We start from the raw sequence: 20,179 nt of genomic DNA, 5'->3' as shown, positions 1-20,179 counted from the left end.
ACCAATAAGCTCATCGAGTGTTAAAGATTTTAAATTTTTAGCCTCGATGATCATCGTCTTCTTTGATTGCCAAGCTTTTGGAAGATAGTAAACTAACTTCCTCTAAAGCTTGTCATTTGGAATGGTTTCTCCATATGATTTGAGACAATTGACAATCGTGGAGAATCTATTCATCATAGCTTTGATATCTTCATCCGGTTTTATCCTAAAATTTTCATAGTTATGAGTTAGAAGACTAATTTTAGATTTTTTTACCTCGTTTGTGCCTTCATGAGTGACTTGTAGTTTGTCCCATATCTCATTGGCGATTGTCCAAGAGCATAAAATATAATATGGATGACCTTTGAGTTGAGCTGGAACATTCTTGTCTCTTCTTCACTCCACAATCTTGGATGAGTAGAAGGTTTGATGTATCCGTCTTCTATGATATTCCATGCTCCCATTTCACTAGCTTGAATGAAATACATCATTGTATTCTTCCAATAAGCATAATTAGCTCCATTAAAGAAATGAGGCTTGTTGACGGGCAATGAATCAAGACCGAAGTCCAAGTTTGAAGTAGATGCCATTGATGACTTGATTATCGATATAACTCTTCCCTAATTGACTCAAGAGACGATTAAACCTTCAAAGTGAGGATCTGATACCAATTATTGAGTTAATCGATCAAAAAAATAGCCAAGATGGGGGTAAATTGGCATTTAAAATTTTGGTGGAAGCTTTTTGCAGAAAATATAAAATATTTTCACAGCGATTTAGAGTGGTTCGACTTTCTCAACCAAAGTCTACGTCCACTACCTTAGCTATTCATACTAAGGATTTCCCAACAAATTCACTAATTTGTTCTTTCTTTTGAGGACAAAGAGTAACCTTACAACTCCCTCAAGAATTATACCCCAACTTCTTGAGCACACTCTCTCCCAAAGAGATACACAAATTTGCAAACTTACAAGAAAAACCTCACAAGGCAAGATGTTTGCACAATTCTAGAACAAAGAAAGAACACTCAAGAATGAATACAATTGAGTACAAGTATTGTTCTTGAAATAAAAATGAATATTGAATGACAAATAGGCTTGAAGTGCTCAAACAATAAGTTTAAGGCTTTATCTTTGATTCTCTCTTTTATCTTCTTGATTATTGTTGATCAATGGCTCCTAAGCTTGTTTAAATACTCATTGGATCACTTCTGAACGTTGGGGATCATTAGTGGAGTCAATAGAGCCGTTAGTGTGTGGAAAAAAATTAATAAAACAATTGGGAACGTGTGGTGCATCGATATATAGGCAAAGTGCATCGGTACACTATGTGTAAAATTCAAATATTTCGACCATTGGAAGACTTAGTGCATCGGTACACTAGGGGTGCATCGATTCACTAATTATATTCGATGTTTCAAACAAGCCTGGAGTGCATCGATGCATGGTCTATACATCGGTACACAAAATGCATTCAAAATGGGTGTGCATCGATGTATCAAATGAGTGCATCGGTACATCACTCTGTAAAACACAAAAGGATTGAATTTGAACTTTGAAAAACTTGGAGTAATATTTTGATATTCGATTAATTGAATCGAATATACTTTGAAAATGATTTGTAAAATCTTAAAATTCATTTATACTTATTTTGTTATATCGAAACATCAAAATGTTTTCAACACATGAGAAGAATGAGAAGGATTTGCGTCAGATGTACCTTGTATTTCTGAAGGTGATGTTTCTTCTTGTTCTTCCTGATGTGTGACTTTTTCTGCTAGAACTTCGGGTAAGATGACTGTTCCACTTCGGAGTGTGATGGCACTAACATTTTCTCTTGGATTTAACTCAGTTTGAGAAGGTAGTCTTCCTTGTGTTTCCAATTTCACCACAATTTGAGCTAGTCGACTCACTTGGTTATCCAATTCTTGATGATGTGTCTCGTTTCGACTTTGAAATTTTTCCTGGGATGCAACTAGCTTTTCCTGGGATGTAACCAATTTTTCTTGTGAAATTGCTAACTTTCTTATGATATCCTCCAATGATAGATTTTGCGCTTACTATTGAGGAAGAGGTCTTGGTTGATAAGGTGGCCTTTGATTTGTTGCATAGCTGAAGTTTGGGTGGTCTCGCCATCCCAGATTATAAGTATTGCTATATGGATTGTATGGTCTTTATGGAGGACCTAGAAAGTTCCATACGGTATTGATTTCTGCATTGCCTCTTTCTTGTATCATCGAGCAACAATCCGTCGGATGATCCAGCCTCGAGCATATCCCACATGCTCTTGTTACCCCAGATTTTCCTACAATAAGTGAATTAACTATTTCAATAATTTATCTAATTTATTCTCAAGGGAAAAGGTACTTATCTTATGAACCCATCGGTTGGGTTCACTTGAAAACTATTGAGAGTTGGTTGCCATGGTTGAAATCAATTCTCTTGTTATTCTTGGGGTCATGTTGACTAATGCTCCTCAGCTGGCAGTATCTACCATTTTTATTTCCATTGGTAAAAGGCCTTCATAAAAGTATTGAAGTAACGTTTACTCACTTAATATGTGTTGCGGATAATGTGCACAAAGCTTTTTAAATCGTTCCCAATAGTCATAAAGACTTTCTTCGCTCTTTTGTTGAATGGAAAGAATGCTCATTCGTAACTCGCTAACTTTAGCCGCTGAAAAGAACCTGTCAAGAAAAATTCGACTCATGTCAGCCCATGAATTAACTGAATTTGGAGGCAAATAAAATAACCAATCTTTAACCAAGTCGGCTAAAGAGAAATTTATCAATTTAATTTGATCTTCGACAACTCCCTATGGTTTTATGCTAGTGCAAACCACATGGAACTCCAACAAGTGTTTGTGAGAATCTTCAGTGGGAAAGCCGTGGAAAGTGGGAAGAAAATGAATAAGTCTTGCTTTAATTGAAATGGAGTCCTGCCACTAGGAAAATTGATGCATAATGGCGTCTGAGTGACAGGAGATGCGGCTAGCTCTCGAATCGTTTGTTCTTCTTTTGCCATCGGGATTTGATCTTCGTTATACGTGTCTGCTTAAGAGTTTATTTTCGGATTTGATTCCATTTTTGAACTATGCTTTTCTCGTTTCTTTCTTTTTTTTCTCGAAGCGTTTGTGCGTGGATTCTTCGTGCTCGTGTTTCGATCTTCAGGTCAAGATCTACTGATTCACCCGGGTTTCTTCTGGTTATAAATAAAAAATAAAAATAAATCATTACTTGCCGTTAGTCCCCGGCAACGACGCCAATTTGATAACTGTCGTTTTGCTATCAAAATAATTCCGGCTTCTTAATAAGTAAAAAGTGAGAGTAGAATAGAGAAGCAGGGTCGATCCACAGGGACTTTGGTGTTTCTGATTTAGAGGACTTTTTGATTTAGAAGAAGATAGAATTTCAGTTAAAGATAAAAAAACAAGAATAAAATAATTAATTAATTAATTAAATATAAATTGTTTTAAATGGAAGATAAGGATAAAATAATAAATAATAAATATAAGATAATGATAAAGATAAAAGGGGAAGTTTTTAAATTGTTTAAAGAAATATAATGAGATAAAAATTAAATAAACAAACAAATAAATAAAATAAATTGAGATAAAGAAGACTTATGGTAAGAACAACCTCAGATTTAAGCTTTGCCTCAAATTTCTCGGATCATTGAAATATATATTTACTTCAAGATTCACGTCGGCTACTTGTCTACAAGGAAAATTCCTTGTGACTATACTTTGTATACCGAATATCCAAGTGTACTCTTAAATTTCGGTTTGTAAGTTGACCTAAGCAACAATAATGTTGTAGATCTTAAAACGTTGAAGTTCGAAAAGTTGTCAACTCGGATTATGTTGTTTCAACAATAACTGATTTCGATCTCAGTTTCCTCTTAGCAAACAATTTTGCTAAGTGTGTTCACAGGAAGTCGAATGTGCTTTAATAAGTTGATCCTTCTTCTCACGTTAACCATAACAACATCCAGACCAACGCCGAATTTTGGTTTTGAAAATCGTTTTGATTTAAAAATAAGCCCAGAAAATAGACAAAAAAATCCAAAGCGATTTAAGTGTCTTACAATTCTCATGTTTGGAATTGAGCCTTCGCTTTAGCCTTCGGCTTAAAAGAAAATTAGCTAAGCATGACTAAAGTCATACTTAGCATATTTGAAAACAAAACTTTAAAATAAAATAAAAAAATCAAAAACTTGAAAGGAAATAGAAGATATAATTTTATAAAGCTAGAGAGAAGAAGAATAGTAAATTCTTAGTTGTTGAGAGATATGTTTCTAGGCTTACCCTGAGAGGGTATTTATAGCCTTCAAAATCCTAAAAACAACGTAAAGATAATCCTAAAATAAAGAAAATAAATCCTAATTAAAATACTTAAAATTATTTAAACTAAAATACTTAAAACAAAGATAAGATAAAATATAATATAATATTTAAAATAATATTCTAAATTCTAATTAAATTACTTAAAACTATTTAAACTAAAATATCTAAAACAAAGATAAGATAAAATACAATATTTAAAATAATATCCTAAAACTTGAGTTTAATTCAAATCCGAATTACAGAAACGTGCGGTTGATCCATTCGTTCTTCTAGAAGCACTGATTGGACCTTTTAGACGGTGTTGACGTCATCGCCTCGTCAGATGTTTCATGCCCAATGTCATGCCCACTAATCTAGCTTTGATTCCAAAAAAAAAACTGCAGAATTCTGTATTTTAGTGTAATTTCCTAAATCTAGTGTCTTGCATAGAAAATTAATCAAAACGAACAATTAAGCCACAAAAACCAATGATTAAGAAGTAATTTAAAAGCAAAATATTAATCAAATAATGCACTTATCAAACAACATCACTCATGTCGATCCGCTTACTTGGCAATTCAGCAGAACATGTGAGTCCTATTTCAAATATTGAATTCAAGCATCGAAGATGTTCGACTCTTTCTTGAAGAAGAATGGGATCTATTATCTCAATCACTCGCTCGGGAAAAGCTGCCTTGACGAAGTTGTGAATGTTTAAATTTTCTTTGAACGTTTCATTGGTCGGTCTTTTCCCCGTAAATATCTCTAGCACGAGGATACCATAACTATACACATCTTCTTTTGTTGACAGATTGCTTCCCATGCCATATTCTTCAACTTATACATCCAAAATTACATATAGAAGTAATTGGTTTTAAATTATGGAAGAAATGAATAAGGTGGATTTCCCTGGTGGAGCATAACCAGTTGTTCCTCTTAAGCCAGTGGAGCTCGACCAATTCCTTGAATAGTTATGCTTGTCCGCAGAAAGGAGTTTTGCTAAACCGAAGTCACTTATATAGCCGGTTGCCTCTCATATCAACTGTTGTAAGCTTAGAACAAGCAGATAAATTGGAAGGAATTTCACCACTGATGGAGTTTTTAGTAGGCTGTATTGTTTCCAGTCTTCTTAAACGACCAATTTCTTGAGGAATTTGATTGTAGAAGCTGTTGCCTGCAAGCTTCAACTCCTTGAGAAAACTCAAATTTCCAATGTATGGTAATAAAGATCCCGAGAGTTCGAAGGATTCAAGTTCCAATTTGGTGACTCTCCGATGCTTGTGACTTCATGTAACACCAGGCTATTGACATAAGTGAATGGAACTATTCCAAGAAAAGATTGTTACTGAAAAAATAAAGTAGACATCTTAATTGAATTGATTTCTCTTATTTAATCTGTTGGACGACATGTTCTTCAATGTCTTAATCTACTAGTGAAAGGAATGCCGGTCAAAGGCAACCAGTTCTCTTTGCTCAAACGGAATGATCGGATAGTGAAATCCATGGCAGTCGCTTTGTCCATTATGTGGTAGTCCTTCCATTTAACCCTCGCATTGAGGTCAGCACCAGGGCCACTGTTGTACTCACCATAGTAGGTTGTATCTTTGTACTTGACTTTGTCAGGTCGATTGAACCACATCTATCCTTCAGGCCTAATGAAGTCTCCTAATGCGGACTCCATGATAAATGTTGTAGAGTATTTCTTCCATGGCCTGCCCATGTACGTAGCAATTTTGAACCTGCCTTCAAATAACTTCTTCTCGGGGATAATCCTGCAGTTTTGGATCACAAATCCGGTGTTCTCGTCGACGAAGTCCTTTCCCTGTGCAGTCACGGTGTTGAACTGATTCTGCATTGCTCTCTTCACGATGATCAATGAGTTCTGGATAATGGTAGCGGAGTCACTGAAGATGAAGTCAATAGTTCCAGAGATGATACAATTGCCAAAAAACTGACGATTTGCTTGATCGTACAATGTGTCTTAGTAGCCATCCATCCTACAATTGAAGAAGGCTGACTTATCTTATTGAACACGAAGAGCCACAGCCTGGTGCTTTGCAGGACCTGCAGTGTTTTGGAATCCCATGGATTTGGCAATGAATCCGTTTCCAACAGCTGCTGCACCATTAATCATATAATTATCTTAATTGAGAAGGGAAAAAAAACAGAGAATTATCCGATTTTGATCTTTGAAACATACCGAAAGTGGCAGTCCGCCACGTCGTAATTCCGCTACCATCTTTTACACCCTTATGACCGGTGATAATAGTTTTTCTCGGACCATCACCGTACATTAGTATATTGATGTATTGTTTTTCCACTGTGATATGCTCGTCATAGATTCCAGCTTTGATGTAGATCACATGTCAGACATTGGATCTTTCAGGTGCAGCAGCGAGGGCTGCACCAATGGTCTTGAATTGGCCACTTCCATCTTGTGACAACAACATCTGGTATCGTCTTGCTGTTATGAATCCTAGCCAAAAGATGTCGGTCTTTAACCGAGAACCACGACGTATAACCATTTTTCTCGACAGAAAGCAGTTCACGGCCGTTCGGATTACGCAACTTAATATTGAATTTGGAAAGAATGTCCAACAAATTCGTCACAATTGTCAAGGCGTTGCATGTGAATTCCCTAGCATCAACGATACTCTTTTCCACTTTTTCTTTCATGCCACGATCGTGTTCAAAACCATTCAAACACGATTGTTGGTACGAGATAACCACGTTCAACCCTGTTCTCGGATTATTTATTCTATCATCAATGCTCAACATGTCGCCTTCACGAATGTCGGAATACGATGCCCAAAGTGAATCAACGGAATAATTCATCATATTCTTACAATCCTCCAACGCCATACGTGTGAGGTTGTTGTTCTTGGCCTCAACAATCAATGGCTCCAAGTAGCTAAAGAACTTCTTGACAACTTCCTCGAACATTGGATAAATTATCTGAATGTAACACTGACATTGCTGTGCATTATCTGAATGCAACACTCTGCTAGTATCAGTCTCACATAACCATCAGACACTAGTTAACTGAGGAAACCCAATGTCACATAGCTTCAGTAAAATTCACACTAAGTTGTTGAATAATCTTCTGGTCTCACGTAGCAATCAGATAGATCATGGAGGGGAAACCGATATCACATATCATCAGTAATTCCCACTCAATTGAAGCATTGGCTGAGTCTCACACAACCATCAAACCAAGCTTTAAGTATATCTGTTGTACTGGACTGATGCAACTACACATGCATATCCGAGGGCACACAACACTAACAATGCCCCATTAGGGCAACTAAGGTAGCCTAACTACACTTGGAAAATAAAGGAGAGTTTGCTTTACCAAAGGAATTCACATTATAAAAGGTACGCTAGACCACATCCTGATCTTTGGGGACTGTCTAGAGTATCCTCTCATGAAGGTACAAACAACTTGTTGACAATCATTGATGACTATTCTAGAAAGGTTTGGTCGTTCTTCCTGAAGTAGAAAAGTGATGCAATGACCACGTTCAAGAACTAGAAGACAATGAGTGAGAAACAAACTGGAAGGCAAGTTAAATGTCTGCGTACTAATAATGGTTTAAAGTTTTTTTTTGAAGAATTTAATGAGTTATGTAAGAAAGAAGGGATTGTGAGACACCTGGTTGTATGTCATATGCCACAATAAAATGGCTTTATTGAACGAATGAATAGAACGATAATGGAGAGGGTTTATTGCATGCTCTCCAATGTTGATCTACCTAAGTCATTCTAGGCTGAAGCGGCTTTGCTAGCATGTTTTTTGATTAACATGTCTCCATCCATAGCCATTGACAAAAAAAAACTCCACAAAAAGTATGGTCTGGAAAGCATACAAATTATTCTGATTTGAAGATATTTGGTTTTCCTGCGTATGCTCATGTAAATAATGGTAAATTGGAGCCTAGATCCATAAAGTGCATCTTTATAGGATATAAGTCGGGAGTAAAAGGCTATAAATTGTGGTGTCCTAAAACTAGAAAGATAGTTATTAGTAGAGATGTGATATTTGAAGAATTTGTTATTCTGCGAAGATCATCCCTTTATGAAACTAACAAAAATTCACAAGAATCAAAGGTCCCACAGATGAAGATGAGGTTTCAGTTTGAAACAGGGTTCACATCTAAAACACTCACAGAGAATAGAACTCCTCTGCAACAATCTGATCTGTCATAATTTATTACATGAAATAGACCCATAAGAGAAATCAAACAGCCACAAAGGTACGTGGAGGCTGACCTAGTCACATATGCTTTGAGTGTTGTGAAAGACATTGATGTGAACCAAGAGCCATTATCTTATTTAGAGGCTCTTAGCTATGAAGAATGAGGCAAGTAGATGATCGCAACACAGGAGAAAATAGAGTCACTTCACAAGAATAACACTTTGAATTTAGTGAAACTTCTCAACGAAAAGTGAGCCATTCAATGTAAATGGGTGTACAAAAAGAATGAATGAATTCCAGGAGTTGAAAAACTCAGATACAAGGAAAAACTAGTTGCAAAGGGATTCAACCAAATCCTAGGAATTGGCTTTAATGATGTATTTTCTTCGGTGGTAAAACATAGTTCTATTAGAGATTTACTTGGAATAGTTGCTATACGAGACTTTGAGCTTGAGAAGCTAGACGTGAAAATTGTATTCTTGCATGGTGAACTCGAAGAAGACATTTACATGAAGCAGCCAGAGGGTTTTATGGTTTTAGGAAAGGAGGACCATGTTTGTTCACTAAAGAAATCTCTTTATGAACTTAAGTAGTCGCCTAGACAATGGTATAAGAGGTTTGATTCTTTTATGATTTCTCTTAAGTTTAAGCGAAGTAACTTTAATAGTTGTGTTTACTTCAAAAAGGGTTTTGATGGTTCACCTATATATTTGTTTCTTTATGTTGATGATATGTTGATAGCTGCGAATAATAAAGAAGAGATTAAACAATTGAAGACCTAGCTTAACAAGGAGTTTGAGACGAAAGATCTTGGTCCTGCAAAGAAGATACTCGGAATGGAAATTGAAATTAGAAAAAATAGGTAAATTGTACCTAAGTCAAAAGGGGTACATTTAAAAGGTTCTTCACAGGTTTAATATACAAAGTGTGAAGCCTGTAAGAACTCCACTAGTAGCTCACTTCAGACTTTCATCGAACTGTTCACCAAAATCAGAAGAGAAAGTAGAATACAAGTCATGTGTTCCATTTTTTAGTGCAGTGAGATCTCTAATGTATGCTACAGTTTGTACGCGTCCAAATTTAGCGTACGTTGTGAGTTCAGTAAGTAGATACATGGTGAATCCCGGTAAAGAACGTTGGAAAGTTGTCTAATGGACTTTTAAGTATTTCGCGGTAGTAGTGATGTTTACCTGTTGTTTGGGCAAACTAGAGATGGAGTCGTGGGATATCTTGATTCTGATTTTACGAGAGATCTTGATAAAAGGAGATCACTTACAGGGTATGTCTTCACGGTTGGAGGATGTGCCATTAGTTGGAAAGCTACTCTCAAGAGTATGATCGCCTTGTCAACTACATAAACATAGTACATGGCGATCACTAAAGCTTGTAAGGAAGCAATCTGGTTGAAAGGACTTTTTGTGAACCTAATGAAAACCTTCAAATTAGTATAGTATTTGGTGATAATCATAGTGTTATATTCTTAATAAAAGATCAAATGTTTCATGAGCAAATGAAACATATTTATATCTTCTATCACTTTGTATGTGATTAATTTCTCGAGATTGACATTGTTGTGAGCAAAGTCAACACTCACGACAATCCTACAGACATGATGACCAAACCGCTCCCCACAACCAAGTTTGAGCATTGCTTGGATTTGGTTGATGTTAATTACTAAAGATAACCCCCTTTAGGTAGAGGTGTTCACGGTTAGTTAACAGTACCATTTAGTCTAAACGGTCAGTTAATCGTTATAATAATTATTAAAATTTTATCAACCATAACCTAATAATTAAGAAATAGTTAACCGCTAACAATTAGCAGTTAATCGTTATTAACGGTTCGGTTATAGGACAACCTATGGTTAACCTATTACAATTTTTTTTAAACATAACAAAACTTAAAATTTTCAAATTTTCAAAAAATTTACGATGATGAAAATATATATTTTTGTAAAAATCTTATTTATTTATAAATGCATTTTATTTTATAAATATATATTATGAGATTTATTTATTTTTTTACAGTTTAAAATCTTCTATGTATATTTATATTTTGTAATTTAAAAATCATATATTTCTTCCATCTATGTTTGACCTAATGTGATCCTATATAAGATAAATATGATAACTAAAAAATAGGAGGAATCATTTTGATTTTATTTTTAATTCTACTCTCTAAAAAATATAATTAATGAATTAATTATAATTTATTAACGGTTAACCGATGGTTAACAATTTATTAAAAATCATTAATTGTAATCATTAATTAATATTTTTAACTATTCGGTTAATCGAAACTATTTAATCTTAACGATTCAGATAGTTAACCTATAAAATGTAGCGGTTACATCGGTGAATAATTGTGGTTAACAATAACGGATTAATTTGAACACTCCTACTTTTAGGGGTGTTGTGGAAGAGATGGAGAACGTGTTCGTTGAAATGAAGAATTGTCTTTTGTTGAGTTTGGTTGTCTCATCGATTTTGAGTGTTTTATATCTTAACGATTCAGATAGTTAACCTATAAAATGTAGCGGTTACATCGGTGAATTGTGGTTAACAATAACGATTAATTTGAACACTCCTACTTTTAGGGGTGTTGTGGAAGAGATGGAGAACGTGTTCGTTGAAATGAAGAATTGTCTTTTGTTGAGTTTGGTTGTCTCATCGATTTTGAGTGTTTTATCTCAAAACCTACGCACATTCAGAATTTGCGTCACTGTGGAGATTTTTTAGAGTTTAACTTGAATTCAAAGTGACACAAATTAATATTTAAATTTGAGAAAGTAAGAATCATAGTTTGATTAGAAATAGATTTATATTTTATTTAGTTTTCCTTTGATCAAGTATTATCTCTTTGAATAGCTACTAATGGTAAAGGGTTAAATATCAAGTGGTTTTCTTTCACCCATATTCACTGCTATAAATTTTAATGGAAACTTTGAACATGTTAGCAACCGGGGACTGTTTCTGCGTCAAGTTTCAAGCAGCTGGATAAAAGCACAAATGGTGTGCCCATTTCAGAATCCGTTGACCCAAGTTTTGATGCCAAAACTTCATTAATTTGACTTTATCAAAACAAATGACTCTTAAAAGTGCCCCTAGCCTTTTTGAAATTTAAAATGAAGTCCCTATAGTGTTGAGACATTGACTCCTTCGCAGTTATTTTATTCAAAACTATAGGGACTAAATTTAAATTAAAAAAAAAGTAAGGGGTTGTTGCTTATTTAAACTGTTTTAAAACAGGGGGATTGATGAATATGTAAGTGAAAGTTTTGGCACTTCTAAGAGTCATTTGTTTTAAAACAGTCCCTGGGTGCTAAAATGTTCAAAGTTTCAATTAAACTTTCTAGCATTGAATCTGGGATTTGACTATAACAACCACTTCAGCCATGGCGGAAAGTTGTTCCTGGCGAAATCTTCATGTTTACTCCATCATATTTTCAATCCATAGTTTTCCAGAAATGCTTAACAGTTGTCCAGACTAATCTTCATGTATAAATAAACCCCATCTCTCTTTGCTATATTCACTTAACATTTCTCAACTCAACAAAACAGCAAAAAAAAAACCAAAAATGGCTCACTTTGTTTGGTTGCTTTTCCTTCTCGTTTCTTATGCCACTGCTTGTGATCGATGCGTGCATCAATCCAAGGCTACTTTTGTCTCCTCCCTCGAGGCACTTTCATGTAATTAGCTTTCCTTGTTCAGTCTTCTTTAATACCCAGATCATATTTTTCTGAAATATTTGGTGGGTAACACTTGTTTTGTGGGCTTGATATATATGTGCAGCTGGAGCTTGTGGATATGGATCTTTGGCACTAAGCCTTGGCAATGGATTCCTCGCAGGTAGTGGTTCTCCTCTCTTCAAAAACGGAGCTGGTTGTGGTGCCTGCTTCCAGGTTTGTATTATAGTTTTGATTTTTCATTGCCTTTTTAATTATTATAGTGGAAATCAGAGTTTTGAATGTGTTTAACATGGTTTTTTTCGTAGATAAGATGTAAAAATTCATACCTGTGCAACGGTAAAGGGACAAAGGTGACACTAACTGATCGCAATTACGATAACCGAACCGACTTTGTTCTTAGCAGCAAAGCTTTCATGGCTATGGCCAACAAGGGCAAGGCTCAAGACATTCTGAAAGCTGGGATTGTGGACGTTGAATATAAAAGGATACCTTGTGAATACAAAAACAATAACATATCTGTTAGAGTTGAAGAATCAAGCCAGAAACCATATTACCTGCAACTTAAACTGCTGTACCAAGGCGGTCAGACAGAGGTTGTAGCCATTGATGTAGCTCGGGTCGGGTCTTCGAGCTGGAACTCCATGAATAGGAACTATGGGGCTGTTTGGGATTCGAACAGGTTTCCGAATGGTGCCTTACAATTAAGATTCAAGGTCATTTTTGGGTACAGCGACAGGTGGGTTTGGGCAAATTATGTGCTTCCAGCTGACTGGAAAAATGGAGTTGTTTATGATACTGGAGTTCAAATCACTGACATTGCACAGGAGAATTGCTCTCCTTGTGATTATGGAACTTGGTGATTAAAACATAAAGATACAAAAAACTCACCTTCTTATGTATGGTTTGAATAATATCTAAATAATTGCATGCATTTCGCTGTGGGTATGATATAAATATTTGTATCCATGATTTGTAATAAATTTTTAATAAAATAATCCAAAAGTTTAATGCATTTATTTATGTGGTGAGATAATCTCAAATTTATTTTATGGTAATTGTTTATGTTACATGTGCTACACATTAATTTTGCCATTGAATCTTTTTCTCGTTTTAGAAGTGCAAGGATTAAAACGCACTATACATTATAATACATGGACCTATAAAGCAATTTTACTATTTCAGATAAAAGCATGTTAGAGAAACTATATCATAAAACTACATCTTTATGATAGGAGTTGGTTCAAGTGGTAAGCAGCTTAATATCGCTCAAGCAATGTCTCAAGTTTGAGTGACTCACCCACCAAAATCAGGTGTGTGAAGCGAGTCGACTCGGATTAGTCAAGGCGAAGCCTTAAAACCGAAAGTATAACAAAAAAAAACTACATCTTTATAGGTAGCAACTGAGTTAAACAAGAAGCTTAGCCTTTATAAAGAGCAAAGAACATGGAATAAAGTAAAAATAACAAATTTTACTACTAATTACTCAACTTGAAAATTTAATATTTTTTATTTAATTCGATTCAAATTAAATTTGGATTGTCGTTTCATAAGCTCAACTCAACATGAAAAATTCAAATTCAAGTCGAGTTATAAAATGCAAACAAGATAAAGAGGCAAACAAGATCGCATTTTCTCAAAGGAGACTTTCAAAATCCAATCAATCTATGATTGTTTGCATCACACATGAGACTTTAAAAGTTGGCAAGTCACTACGAGGAGTTTAAAAGGACTTCTCCATCTATGAAAATGACTTCTTTTTGCTTGGTGGTGAAGAATATTTCCCCAACGATGTTTGCAATTCAAGGATTAACCTTCCTCAAGGGAGAGGAACTCAATTGAATTTTTCTACCTATGGCAAAGATTTCTTCTTACTTGCCATGAGGGTTGTTCTTTTATTGATATTTTTTATTCGAGGATGACTCGCTTTAAAGAGGGAGGGAATAATGTGAGCATGGCTACAAACCTTATTAAGTTTTCGATAGCCTTTTCGAGAACACTTGATCGAGGGAAATTAGTAGCCTCTCCTAGTTTAATCCTAGGTGTTGAGTTAATCGATTGACGGATTTGACCAAGAGGGGGTGAATTGGCAATTAAAAATTTGGTGGAAGCTTTTGCAGAAAATTGAAAGTAATTGCACAACGATTTAGAGTGGTTCAACTTTCTCAATCAAAGTCTACGTCCACTACCTTAGCTATCCACATTAAGGATTTTCCAACAAATTCACTAATTTGTTCTTTCTTTTGAGGCCAAAGAGATAACCTTACAACACCCTCAAGAATATCCCCCAATTCTTGAGACACTCTTTCCCAAGAGAAGATTACAAATTTGCAAACTTACAAGGAAAACCTCACAAGGTAATATGTTTGCACAATTCTAGAACAGAAAAACACTCAAAGATAATTACAAATGAACACAAATGGTGTTCTTGAAAGCAAATGAATATTGAAAGGAAAATTGGCTTGATTTGCACAAACTTGGTGTTTGATGCTTTCTCTCTTGTTTCTCTATGATTTCTTGTTGATCAAGGGCTTCAGAACTTGTTTAAATACACCTTGAATCACTTATGAACGTTGGGGATGATTAGTGAAGATCATAGCCTTTTTAGTGTGAAACAATTAATAAAACAGTTTTGGAGCGTGGGGGGAATCGGTTCCCCCTCATAGGGAATTGGTTCCCTAATGTAAAATTCAAATATTTCGACCGTTGAACAGGGGGGAATCGGTACCCCCTATAGGGGAATCGGATCCCTCCGAGCATTCTGGAAATCTCGGAGCCAAACCATTCAGGGGGGAATCGGTACCTCTTGGGGGGGGGAATCGGTTCCCTCTGAGCAATCTGGAATTTTTGGCTTTGAAATGGTTCGAAATACTTTGAAAGATTATTTTGAAATTGTTTTAAGATTAAAACTTAATTTTACACTTAAGTAAGGATTAAAATGATTTTTGAAATATTTGGAGTAATGTTTTGATATTCGAATAATTATATCGAATATACTTAGAAAATCATTTTGGAAAATCTTAAAATTCATTTAACTTAATTTGTTATATCGAAATATCAAAATGTTTTCAACACTAGGTGAGCAAAACAAGTTCAAATGAATGAAGGTGTATTTTAACCCGAAGGAAGAACCTCCACCTTCATCGAAGATCTTGAAGGCTAATTCTAAGGGATTTCTTCCTTATTCCATCTTTTACTTGTGCGTGAATTTACATGAGTATTAAGAATTTGCATGAATAAATAAGCATGCTACTTCATCTAAAACATGTACTTCATTAAACCATGATAATTCATGTAGTTCATTTAATCATGTTAGTTTATTTAAGTATTTTGGTTCATTTAATAAATCTAGTTCGTTTAAATCTTGCATTGCATGTTTATTTTTTTTTAATTTTATTCAAGCATGAACCTTTGCTACTATTGTGTCTAGGTGCATAAAGGGAGATGAACAATCGCCTCAAATGCAAGAATATCAGTCAGGCTGTCTTCCATTTTTTGATGTGATACATACGTGTTTGGATCTTGAAATCAATTGGATATTTGTTGAGTTAATCGATCTACGGAATCGGCCAAGAGGGGGGTGAATTGGCAATTAAAAATTTCGTGGAAGCTTTTGCAGAAAATTTAAAGTAATTGCACAGCGATTTACAGTGGTTCGACTTTCTCAAACAAAGTCTACGTCCACTACCTTAGCTATCCACACTAAGGATTTTCCAACAAATTCACTAATTTGTTCTTTCTTTTGAGGCCAAAGAGATAACCTTACAAAATCCCTCAAGAGTATACCCCAACTCTTGAGAACACTCTTTTTTCCAAAGAGAAGATTACAAATTTGCAAACTTACAAGAAAACCTCACAAGGTAAGATGTTTGCACAATTCTAGAACAAAGAAAAGAACACTCAAGGATAAATACAATTGAGTACAAAAGTGTTCTTGAAAGCTAATGAATATTGGATGAAAAATAGGCTTGAAATACTCAAACGTGAGGTTTGATGCTTTCTCTTTGATTCTCTCTTGATTCTAGTTGATTGATGTTTCTTGTTTTTGATCAATGGCTCCAGAACTTGTTTAAATACCCCTTGAATCAATTCTGAACGTTGGTGATAATTAGTGGGGATAATAGAGCCATTTAAGTGTGAAAAACAATTAATTTTTCTAGGTGGAGCGTCTCATGCATCGATGCATGATCAAGTATGCATCGGTGCATTCGTGTAAAATTCAATATTTGACCGTTGGAACACTTGATGCATCGGTGCACCAAGTGTGCATCGATGCATGAAATGCATTCGATGTTTGAAAAAATAGCCTGATGCATCGATGCATGGCTTGTGCATCGATGCATCAAATGCATTCGATGTTTTGAAAATATTCAGAGTGCATCGATGCATGGATGAGTGCATTGGTGCATGGAATGCATTCGATGTTCAATTAATTCATCGATGCATCGATGCATGTACGATGCATCGGTGCATGCCTTTGAATAATTGATTTAAGGCTTGTTTTTGGTTCAAAATACTTGTGAAAATTGTTTCAAAAATAGTTTAAGTACAAATCACAATTTTACACATTAGTAAGGAAAAATTGATCTTGAAAATCTTGGAGTAATAATTTGATATTCGGTTAATTGAATCGAATTTGTAAAATCATTTGTGAAATCTTAAAATTCATTTAACTTAATTTGTTATATCGAAATATCAAAAATGTTTTCAACAATCTCCCCCTTTTGATATAACAAAATTTGAATAATTTTAAGATTTGTTTAAGAAATTATTTTTGAAATCGATTTTGAAAAACTTACTCCCCCTTACTATAGCACATCTTAAATTTTTCTCCCCCTTTTTGTTAAATCAAAAAGACTCTATATAAATGTTTTAAACAGAATTTTGAAAAACATTAGCCAATTGATTTATTAATATAAGCTGCTAAGATCACAATCAAAAGAGAGATTAGCCATTAGTTTTCATAAACAATATTCATAATAAAATGTGAATGGCATAATTGGTCATATATCTAATGATGCAAAAATGAATAAAATTCAAACCAAATATATTAAAATTAAGTTCAAACATTCAAGCATCCAAACATCCAAACAAACATAAACATTCAAATCAAAAAGTTTAACAATCCAAGTAGCGGAATCGGGAGGAGGAGGAGGATAATGAGCTCTAACTTCAAGAGTAAGAGCATCCATACGATCACGCATCTCCCTCTGAAACTCAGTAATCGTAGACTCCATGGAAGCAAAACGCAGATCAAACGACTCTAGAAAGATTGGAAATAAGGTGGCGTTGATCATCTTGCCGAGCTGGTACTTCCTCGTCAATATCTCTCATAAGCCTTTGAAGCTCTGGATCATTATCAGCGTCAGGAGCTGGAGGAGGAGGAGGAGCACGAGAAGAACTAGGAGCAGCTCGTGAAGAACTAGCTCCCGGGGTTTGCTTACCGGTCGAAAAGACCATAGTCGGGTTCTCATCCAATTTCCAATCCGTTCTTTAAGGATGTGATATTGATTGGGTTTTGGAGCGGAATAGGATTGTCAAGGGAGACATCTAGGCCGATTTTGATAAACAAATTGCTTAGTAGACAACCATAAGGTAGGGTTTCTACATGCTTTGAGGGAATGATGTTTATGATATCGACAAGCGCGCTAAAGACAATATGTGGAAAATTGATTTTCTTTTTGTTCTTTATATGCATCCACCATAAGTCTGTAGTACGTAGTGGAGTACCGACCTGCGGATGGTCTAAACCACCAAGAGATCATTAGTGAAGAAATCGATCGTGGTGAGACCTAAAGGTACTGACACTAGCATTAGGGAGATATGGATATTCCACATCTTCCTTCTCATTAAATAAACCCTCGTCATCTAAACCAAATGAGATGCGATGGATTCAGAAGTAATAGTGATATGTCCTAAAAGATAGGATCTAATCGCTATAGTACCGCACTGAGTTGTGTTCTGAATGCAAACCGCATTGGAAAAGATGCGGACAAGTTGATGAAAGACGATGGGTTGAAGAGAAAAGAGTTTATCAAACTTCCATCGGCGAAGAATTGAGAGGTATTCAAATTCAAGTTTTTATCATAGCTTGCAGAGAAGGAATACGCTCTTCCCTAATACGATAGATTGGAAGGAGTTCATGTACCTAGAGTACAATTCATCCCTACGGTTTTCAGGCATGTTAAAACAAGTACTAATGAGGATAAGGAATATGGATGGATTTTGAGGTCTATGAGCAGGAGGACGGTTTTGGTGAGACCGACTCGAGGATGATCTAGGCGTTTGGGATTAGACATGATTAGGGAAGTTGGAAAGAAATATCACCTGCAATTTAAAAACACATGTATGCACAAAATTCAATCCCAAAACTCAAATGAGTCCTCAATAATTCAAGGTTCTCTAACATAATCCTAATGGGCAAAGTTTTGAAAACTATTTAAAATTAATATCATAATACGCATAGTTTTCATGAAAACAACACAATTGAATCAATAATTTTCGAAATAATTTTTTTTTTAAATTCGAAATTTCCAAATAATTTTGAAAAATTATGCGTTTTTGATGAAATTCGTTGTAGAAACTAGTTTAGAATCATCATATAGCCAATGCCCGATAATTATTTCAACTAGAACTAATCTAAACTAGTCCTAAGTTCAAAATTTTAATGATAGAGTTTTTGTGAAAATACCTTGAAAAATTTGGATTGAGGGAATGAGGAGATGTTTGCGCGATTTAATGAGTGTAGCAGGTTTGTAGGATGAAAACTTGAAGAATCCGATGTTTTCCCCGAAGATTTTGAGCAAAAATAGAGATTTGAGGTGAGTGTGGGACGAACGGCCGTGAGTTTATGTTTTAGTTTGAGAAAAATGAAAAAGATGAAGATTTTAAACCTAAAACCCGACGGATGCATCGGTGCATGGTCTTATGCATCGATGCATATTCAAGGATGCATCAATGCAATTGTTAAATGCATCGGTGCATGAAGCACAAAATGTCAAAAATCCGTTTTAAACACTTAAAATGCTAAATAATTTGGCTCTAATGGTAATGGCAACTCATATATCAAAAATTAATTATGTTCAATCAATCAAATTAATCTTCAAACTTTATTTGAACATAAAATTAATTTTTATTAAGAATCATAAACTCCCCCTAACTAATGCAAGAATACATCAAAAATTATTATTATAAGCATTTTTCAGTATTTATTAAAGTGCTAAATTATTTTAAACACTAAGTGAAGATAGTCAGTTAAACCTATTCTCTTCTAATGTCCAAAATCTTTCTTATCTAAGGGTTTTGTAAAAATATCCGCTAATTGGTGCAAAGTATCAACAAATTCTAGAACTACATCTTCCTTAGTGACATGGTCCCTAATGAAGTGATGTCTTATTTCAATATGCTTAGTTCTAGAGTGTTGGATGGGATTTTTAGTGAGACAAATAGCACTAGTATTGTCACACTTGATAGGAATGGTACCTACTTCAATTCCATAATCAAAAAGTTGTTGTTTCATCCATAAAACTTGTGCACAACAACTACCGGCTGAAATGTATTCCGCTTCAGTGGTAGATAATGCAACACAATTTTGTTTCTTTGAAAACCAAGAATCACATATTTCCAAGGAATTGACAAGTACCGGAGGTGCTTTTCCTTTGCATCCTCCATAATCCGCATCAGAAAAGGCATGCAAGCTAAAGCTAGAGTCTCTAGGATACCAAAGTCCTAAACTAGGAGTGTCCTTAAGGTATCTAAAGATTCTCTTAACAGCTAGTAAATGTGATTCCTTAGGACATGATTGAAATCTAGCACATAAGCAAACACTAAACATAATGTCCGGTCTACTTGCAGTTAGATAAAGCAAAAAGCCAATCATTGACCTATATAATTTAACATCTACACATTTACCTCCTTCATCTAAGTCAAGCTTTGTTGAAGAGCTCATTGGAGTGTTATGAGGTTTCCCATTTTCCAGTCCAAACTTCTTGAGCAT

The 20,179-nt window shown here is 35.0% G+C and overlaps 1 protein-coding gene and 1 pseudogene across 1 annotated transcript; one reads left to right on the top strand and one right to left on the bottom strand.

The window, feature by feature from the left end:
* Positions 1–5,716: 5,716 nt before the first annotated feature.
* LOC120123190 lies at positions 5,717–7,245 on the bottom strand (annotated as a pseudogene).
* A 4,811-nt stretch (positions 7,246–12,056) lies between these two features.
* Positions 12,057–13,064, top strand: LOC120123209 (expansin-like A1). The gene is made up of 3 exons (XM_039142145.1): positions 12,057–12,186; positions 12,290–12,399; positions 12,492–13,064. Exons 1-3 carry the CDS (start codon positions 12,075–12,077, stop codon positions 13,044–13,046), a joined length of 777 nt encoding a protein of 258 aa, XP_038998076.1. The 5' UTR covers positions 12,057–12,074; the 3' UTR covers positions 13,047–13,064.
* Positions 13,065–20,179: the final 7,115 nt, after the last annotated feature.

This window comes from Hibiscus syriacus, unplaced genomic scaffold, assembly GCF_006381635.1.
Source record: "Hibiscus syriacus cultivar Baekdansim isolate YM2019G1 unplaced genomic scaffold, ASM638163v2 tig00110391_pilon, whole genome shotgun sequence".
In the NCBI taxonomy this organism is placed as follows: Eukaryota; Viridiplantae; Streptophyta; class Magnoliopsida; order Malvales; family Malvaceae; genus Hibiscus; species Hibiscus syriacus.
Note: the sequence above shows the minus strand (reverse complement) of the source record. Positions and strands in the feature narration are given on the sequence as shown.